Source organism: Galeopterus variegatus, unplaced genomic scaffold, assembly GCF_000696425.1.
Source record: "Galeopterus variegatus unplaced genomic scaffold, G_variegatus-3.0.2 Scaffold293, whole genome shotgun sequence".
Classification (NCBI taxonomy): Eukaryota; Metazoa; Chordata; class Mammalia; order Dermoptera; family Cynocephalidae; genus Galeopterus; species Galeopterus variegatus.
In genome coordinates, this window is record NW_007726404.1 from 575,165 (window position 1) to 584,042 (window position 8,878).

At 33.6% G+C, this 8,878-nt stretch overlaps 1 protein-coding gene across 2 annotated transcripts in view; it reads right to left on the reverse strand.

Moving 5' to 3' along the window:
* SLC25A16 (solute carrier family 25 (mitochondrial carrier), member 16) overlaps positions 1-8,878 on the reverse strand; it is a 51,981-nt gene that overhangs the window by 896 nt on the left and 42,207 nt on the right. The window contains exons 7-9 of one of the 2 annotated variants that reach the window (XM_008567104.1): positions 5,800-5,962; positions 2,679-2,747; positions 156-1,366 (exon numbers count right to left, since the gene is read on the reverse strand). In XM_008567104.1, coding sequence (XP_008565326.1) covers positions 1,210-1,366; positions 2,679-2,747; positions 5,800-5,962 — 389 coding nt within the window. In that variant the 3' untranslated portion in view covers positions 156-1,209. Of the gene's footprint in view, positions 1-10; positions 1,367-2,678; positions 2,748-5,799; positions 5,963-8,878 lie in introns of both variants that reach the window. The other variant, XM_008567103.1, reaches the window with a different exon arrangement.

Below are 8,878 nucleotides of genomic sequence, written 5' to 3' on the forward strand. Positions count from 1 at the left end.
TTCATCAAATTTTTACCAAGGTAGGACAAGAAGTCTTTTATGCAACAAAATTAAAAGTGAAGCAAAAAATAATACTTTCAACTGAGTTTTCTAACGTTTTTAAAATACATCAATTCTACAAATCACTTTTTCTGAAAACAGAACTTTAACTGTTCCTCTCCCATTTGTCATACTTACAATAAAACATAAAAATGTTCTAAACACAATAAATGAAATTCTTACATTTTAAACCATTTTCTTAATATAAAGAATAACAATTCAAATCATATTTTATATTTCTACTTAAGTTTATATTGCTTATATTGCACTAAAATTACTTTACATGGAAGAACTAGTTGATGTACCATGACATAATACCTTAGAAACATTCCTTGATATTCACATCTACATTAATGGATACTTCACAGTCCACTTAAATAAATTTTCTAGTATACACCAAATCATCTAACAAAAACAAATCTACACTGCTACTCTGTTTTTGAGAGCAAAGATATTCAGTAATTATTATTACTGCCTTTGGGAAATACATTGACTTTTTAAAACACATGTAAATTACTCGCAGTACCTGATAATAACATTTGAGCAAAACCTAATACTTCATTTACTTTTGAATCTCTGCATGGCTACTTTTTAAATACAACATTTCATTTTATAAAAAACTGAAGGAAAAAGTACCCTTTTATCCAGTGGAGCAGAATCATAAGAAGAGAGATAATAAGAATAATATTCCTATGTTTTACAGAATTTAAAAACTCAATTCTCATTATTCTGCTGCAGTATAACCAAGCCTGATTATTTTAATAATAAGAAACAATGTTAGGGTCTTTTAAAAACCATGATTACAATTGAAAGCTTGGAATAGCATGATAAAGCTAATGGCAACCTCCTGAACCCCATTTTGAAGTTAGTTCTACTTCCAAATAACGCTTTTAAATGGTTTCAAATAACCTAAATGATTAGCCAGCACCAGCTTAAAAATTTTTTTTAATGTTCTAAGGAATAATGTTTGGCATCAAAAAGTATGGTAAGCGCTTTTGATTTGATTTGTAACTAAAACAAAACAAGTACTAAAAATCAAGTACTAAAATACCAGTGGTTCCTGTGACAGGGTAAATACCCCTCTTCAAGTAATGATCCTCCCACAATTAAAGTAACATTTTATTTCTCTCTCTGAGAGTTTATTAAGGAAAAGAAACCATGGTTTTTTCTTTAGTTGAGGTGAAAAAACTGCTTCATAAGTTCATATGTTGTAAAAGCCACTGCTTGAGAGGGAATGCAGCGAATGTAATTAAGAGACAAACCACGATATAATCCTTTTCGAATTCCATGGTGTCCATAGACATACTTCATAGTATCCCGCATGGTACTGAAAGACAATGGTTAAATGATGACATCTCTATGCCCACTCAGGAAGAGATAATTTCAGGATCCATAATAGCATTTTAAAAACAAGCTAAAATGTCATCTTGAATATTTTTGGAAGGCAAGTGTTTTATTTTTGGAAGGCAAGTATTTTATTTTTGGAAGGGAAGTGTTATAACAAACTAAAAATTCACAATAAAACAGCAAGTCATTCCAAACAAGTACAAGTATTATGCATAGAATTTTGGGGTTAGGGGCTGGGCCAATTAGCTCAGTTGGTTACAGCACAGCCTTATAACACCAAGTTCACGGGTTCAGATCCCCATACTAGCCAGCTGCCAAAAAAAAAAAAATTTCTGGAGCTCATTAGTACAACGTATTTTGTTTGTACTATGTCCATGACATTTACTGACATTATTTCATAATAATTTTTGAAATATTGATGCAATCCTAAAGGATGTATGAATAGTTGCCCTTTATGTTTTCATTACAGCTCAATTTCTATACCATTACCATTAGGTGGTTGTAGAACTAAAGCTTGAAGGACTATCTTTCAGATTTCAGCAAAGAAGTCTTTCTCATTGTTTCTCAAACACACAAGGAAATTCTTTCTCAAGGAAAGAATTATTTCTTTCCTTTCCAACCAATATTTTGGGTTTTCCCTTTCTCTTTCAATGCAATCTGGACTGAAATCTTTAAAAAAATCTTTTGGGTAAAATAGGCAATCCAAGTTCCTAAACAAATGTTCTGCTCTTCTCCTGAGGAGCAATATATTACCAATCAAACAGAATGGTTCTAAATTTCTATGGATTATAAAAAACTCCAGAGCTGTGCTGTGCAGTAACAGTAGCCACTCGCCACATGTGGTTACTGAGCACTTGAAACGTGGTGGTTCAATCTAACATGTGCTGCAAGTATTAAATACACATTAGATTTCAAATGTTAATAATAAAAGAAAAAGAATGCAAAATATTGCAATGTTGAAGTGATGATATTTTAGATATATTAGGTTAAACAAAAAAATATTTTAAAACAATTTTATCTGTTCCTTTTTATACTTTCTAAAAATGTGGCTACCAGAAAGTTGTAAATTACACGTGTAGCTCACGTTATATTTCTATTTAACAGAACTGTTCTAAAATAAAATTTTTAATAAGAGGATTGAAACCTGATCAAAACTTCATAAAGTTACCAAAGTATACTATGGGATAAAACAGAAGATATAAACTATTGTTGAGACCAGAGTCCTACTTCCCTACTTACTTCAAACATTACATTTCCCAAAGAAAATGAACAATGACATATGGAGAACTTACAGGCACTTTTCAAATTCTGGCAAAACAGTTCCTAATTGCATTCGCCGACGAGTTACATCAAATGGGTAGCTAAGAAAAGAAAAAGGCATAAAGATGTAAAAATAATTTTTAGTTCTCAACAACTATTGAATGTAAAGCCCTATATACATTAGGAAATAATGTATTTCTATTCTCTTATTGTTTTGCCTAATATGGGAGTCAGGATATAAGCACATAAGTAAAATCAATTAATAATATAGGGGTTTCCTTGCCTTTGCTCACGTTTCCCTCCAGTAAGAGGATTCTTCTCTCCCAGCACCACAATATTAAGTTCTATTCATTCCTCAAGGCTGAATTAAATGTCATTTCCTAAAGAAACAAACTGGGTGTTTTTCATTGTTGTAACCCTAAAAAAGGATTTCTCAACTTTGGTACTATTGAGTTGGATCCTTCTTTGCTGTGGGGAACTGTCCTGTGCATTGTAGGATATTTAAGTGCATCCCTGGCCTCTGCCTACTAGATGCCAGTTGCATTTCCCCAGTTGTGACAACCAAAAATGTCTGCAGACATTAACAAAAGTCCACTGGAAGCATAATCACCCCTAGTTGAGAACTACTACTCTGAGAGTATCAAGCAAGTCTTCTCAAATACAGTAGACCAATACAAAATTTCCTTAATGGCTAAAACTAATGATGCACATAATTGCATTTTGAGAACAGAGAAAACTATACCATTCCCTGAAATGAAATATGCAAAAGTATCTCTTTTAGGAGTGACTTTTTTAAAGTTATTTTTAGTTTGCTAATATTCAGTACCTGTGTTAGGTCCTATGCTAAACAAGTTATGTACATTATCTCATTTCATCTTCACAACAATTGCATGAAGTAGGTACCGTTATCCCAACATTAAGATTAAAAAAGTGAGTCTTAGAGACATTCTTCAATGTCACAAAGCTGTTTTCTACTTTGCTATTTGAAGTTCTCCCTGGTATCTAATATTCATAAATGTGATATGCAATTAAAATAATTACATATTTTATATGCATTTAAGTTTACTATTTATAGTTATGATAAAAAACCAAAACACCCATGTACCAACCAAACAACTTAAGAAATAACATTACCAATATTTGAAGCTCCATAGGCACTTCAATAGCATCTCCAGAAATTATTTTTTAAGGAGGGAGAAAAAAAATTTTAAAGGGGTAAATAAAGAGACCAAAAACCTCAATCTGAGAGACTGAGTTTCCAACCAGGAAAAATGTATGTGGGTAGAAGGAATTGATTAGTAGAAGGGAGAGAATTGTAAGAAGATGGGTGAAAAGGACAGTGGGAAAGAAAGAAAATAGCATTCTAGGCAATGTTCTGAAATTTAAAATGACACAACGGTGACTATTTGGATATGTACAATGTGAAAAATGACTTCAGGGTATCAGGATTGGTGATTATCAATAACAAATATGAAAGTTAGGAGCTGAGGACTGCTGTAAAGAGGAAGATGAGAAGTTAATATTTGAATTATGGAGTTTGCACTAATGGCCAAAGACCCAAGTAGAAACATCCAAAAGCTTGCAAGAGATGCAATGGGAATAAATTTTTAGCCAGAGACAAAGTGTGGGGTGTGTGTGCACACATGCATGCATGTGTGTATTTTTTTCCTTGACCAAGGACATTAGTAACTTTTTTTGATCCAAGTATATTACATAGAACATGAACTCGGTAGTCTATTTCAAAAAGGATCTATGGGCCGGCCCGGGGGCGCACTCGGTAGAGTGTGGCGGGAGCGCCGCCGAGGGTTTGGATCCCACATAGAGACCAGTCCGCTCACTGGTTGAGCGCAGTGCGGGCGCGACACCGAGGGTTGCGATCCCGTTGCCGGTCGCAGTACGGGCACGACACCAAGGGTTGCGATCCCATTACTGGTCACGAAAAAAAAAAAAAAAAAAAGAAGAGAAGGGTGGGCTGGCTGGATAGTTCAGTTGGCTACAGCATGGCCTTGTCAGCCTAAGGTCAAGGGTTTGGATCCCAATCCCTGTACTGGCCTGTCACCAAAAAAAAAAGAGTATTGGGAAGAGAAGAGAAGACAGATTTTTAAGGATCTAAACTGGTAGTAAGTAGTGAAGAAAGGGAGGCAATAAAACCAAGAAGAGAATCAGTATAGCAGAAGGTGGTCATGGCCCCGCAAATGCACAAGGTTCCACAGCCAAGATTCCAAAAGTAAACCACAGCCTTTATTCTTTACCTTCAACCTAGTATAATCTGCTCCCACTCACAAAGACACTGAATCTATTTTCACAAGGTAATCCCTAACTGTAAAATCTCATGAACACCTTACTTATTTTGGGTTTTCCTTTCCCACTGGATACTCTTTTTTGATTCACTGTGACACTATGTTCCTGTTGTCTTCTGTTTTATAGGCTACTTACTCCTCAGTCACAGAACGCTTTTTTCTTCCTGTTCCTGAAAAGTTCCTGTTTCTTTTGAAGAATATTCCACACTCTTTTTATCTCATTCTACTCAATCTCTCTTAGTCTAGGGAAATTCTTTGAAGCTACATATCCAATTACAATATAGTAATACCTTTATTTATGTTCCCACTACACGTTATATCATCTCTCTAACTCCTTGTATTCCTACTCTCTTATTAAGAAGAAAAGCTTGTTGAGGCAGCAACTTTGTTTTTCCTTCAGTGAACCTCTCAATGTCTACTACACTGTCTGGCACAAAGTAGGCCTTCAAGATTTAATGCAGGAGAAGCTATGCCTCCTTACACACACACACACACACACACACACACAATAAATGGCTCAAACATCAGAAATTTCATATAGGCAAACTCATGAGAAAATACAGGTAAAGTTTATATTTAAGGTTTCTTTCTTTTTTTTTTCTTTCTTTCTTTTAAAGAATCCACAGAATATTGAGTAGATTCAGATTAATTTGGTCAATTTGGCACATAATTACTTATGACATGCTTAAAGTGCAGACACATCTGAAAAAATGTATTAAATTAATACCAATATTTTGCAAGTGATCCTGTTTTGTGAATAATCTATTAGAAAAAAATAAAATTACTAACCAATGCTGAAAATCAGGATTGGATAACTATAATTTGATTATATTAAGTTGATGAAGAAACTTACGATATTGTCTGTGCTATTGCTCCAGCAACACCACCACAAAGTAAGTTTATGTGAGTTTTCAAAACTAATACATTAGGGTTGTCTGATGAAGGTCTGCCAAGAAGGGTAGGAGCATGGGAAAGCCCAACACTCTTTAAGGTACCAAAAGTAAAAAATGAAACACCTGAAAAACAAAATATAAATTCACCACGATGCTTAACAGAACATGGACTGTGAATAAGATAGGATTCTTATGAAATAACGAATTAACTCCAGGAACTAACTATGTATTTCCTAATTTCTGATGTTTGGTTTAATCTAAAATAAAAAGATTTAATTAATATTTATAAATAATCTAAAAACAACAAAATTACCACCTATAAAAAAGTATAGCATTGGTTTTTACACACTAATGCTTCAGTGCACTGAACGAAGCAGTGGTAAATATGATGACACCTTATATATAAATAGAATTAAACTGTTTTCCAAGGTTTCACATGAGCAAAAATTAAATTCGTGATTAACAATTACAAGTAAATATGATAACTTATATTTACAATAATAACGATGTTGATAATGTAACATAGAGGAAAAAATTCAGAAGTGACAGAGAATTTTTATTTTAATTCTGTGTCTAATTTTGTCTTCAAGAATTGTGATCGTGAGAGAAATGCTGGCTCACAAAACACATAAAATCTAATAAATATAGTAGGCAGTTGGTGCTTGCTAAACATTTATTTTATAATAGAACCATTAAAGTTGTATATTAATAAAATCAAGAATGGAATTCAAGCATTCATATCAAATAAGCATTATTCAAGGTATCTTGATATCTTCTAAATTGAAAAAACATATTTAAAAAGATACTTAAAATATATATAATCAATAAAAAAAGATACTTAATGCTTAAGAACAAATAAGTACTAGCAATATTCAGTTCAAATAATATTTCAATAAATACATTTATTGTTTATACAAAATTCTTATAATCTTATAGTACTTTGAGATGATATATAATTTTAGAATATTCAGACACTTTTATATTTGGGAATCTATTCTAAGGACTTAATCTCAAATACAGAAAAAGTACATGATAAGAAAATTCACAGTAAATTAAACATAATTTAAAAATATTATAAATACCTAAATGATGTAGAATGATATTCACAGCAATATGGGGCAATTAATTAAAATGATGTATGTAAAGAATATCCAAAAATGTGTAAAATACATGGGAAATGGGGAAAATTTAAGAACCAAAATTGTATGTATACTACACAAAATATTTTAAAAACTAAAAACAAAACTAAAAAATTCAAAAAGTAAGGAAAATATAGCAAAAATTAGAGTTCTGCTTCCAGCATAACAGCTGTCTATTTTGAGGAACTTTGCCATTGCAAAAAAAACTGTATCTACAACAATTACAAGTATTACTGGGTGTGCAAAAAAAGATGGGAAGGTCTCCAAGAATCACCCCAGCACCACCACTTGCCAAAAATATAAGCTGCCTGATTGGCAGCTGTGGGCCCATGAGAGAAGTGGAGTGACTCCACATGCAGATACCAATAGCAGCAAAGCCATTGAGATGGACCCTGCCATTGAGCCTACAGAAGTAGAATCACTGGGTCTGAAACTCTTGGGCAGAGCCCAGTTCTCAACAGGAGTTCTTGGCAGAAGCTGAATAAACATTCTTTGAAAAAAGCACTCACAATGTAGACCTCTAGGGTACTCTGAGATTAATATCAAGCAATGATTACCTATTCAAAGATCACCAAGCATAGGAGGTGGCAAATAAAGGCATACATTTATAAAAGAGTAGGGGGAATAAGGATACAGAAAAATAAGTAAATAAGAAAGTAGTAAAAAAAAAAAAAAAAAAAAGAAAAGAAAAATCAAATAACAAGGTAGAGAAACAAGTCCAAATATATCAATAATTATAATAAACATTAAGTGGACTAATCAAAAATAAAAAGATTTTTCAGGGTGGATTTAAAAAATACACGGCTATATAGATATGACGCTTAAAAAAGAAATACCTAAAACATAAAGACATGAAATAAGGACATGAAAAAGTAGAAAATTAAAGGATGAAAAAAAACATACCAGGCAAACATTAACTTTGATCTGGCTAAAACATAATTACGAGATTTTTTAATAATTAGGAAATTTGAACAATAACAGTGTATTAGATGACAAGAAATTAAAAAATGTTTTAAGTCTCATAATGGTTTGCAGTTATGCTTTTTAAAAGAAAAAAAAAAAGCTTGGCAATCAGAACAGTGAAATATTGGAGATGAAATAATAAAGTGCATGTGCCTGGGCTGGCCCGTTGCTCACTCGGGAGAGTGAGGTGCTGATAACACCAAGGCCCCAGGTTCGGATCCCATATAGGGATGGCCGGTTCGCTCACTGGCTGAGTGTGGTGCTGACAACACCAAGTCAGGGGTTATGATCCCCTTACCGGTCATCTTTTAGAAAAAAATAAATAAAAATAAAGTGCATGTGCCTGTAAACAATTTAAGATAGAGGTACAGGGAGTAATTAGGAGAACAGATGAAACAAGATTGGTCACGAGTTAATCATTGTTGAAGTTTGGTGATAGGTACATGGTAGCTCACTATACTACTGTCTTTACTTTTTTTTTTTAATTGTCTTTAGTTTTGAATATGTTTGGAATTTTCCAAATATTAAGTAAAAACTAACAAACCCATGGGATGCAGCTGAAAGTAGTAGTTAGAAAAAAGTGCTTATATTAGGGGAAAAAATACAAAGATTAAAAATTAAAAAGGAAGCATCCAACTTAAGAAAACAACAGAATAAACCCAGAGAAAGAAGGAAATAATGAAGAATAAAAATCAATGAAATGGAAAATAAAAATAGATCAGAGAAGAGAAAAGAAAGCTAAACTTGATTCTCTACAAAACCTGATAGGGCCGGCCCGGTGGAGCACTGGATAGTGCGCCGCTTGGGAAGCGCGGCGGCGCTCCCGCCCGAGGGTTCGGATCCCACATACGGACCGGTTCCCGCTCACTGGCTTAGCAAGGCGCGGGAAGCAACACCGAGGGTTGCGATCCCGTTGCCGGTCCCCGGTCCGGTACGG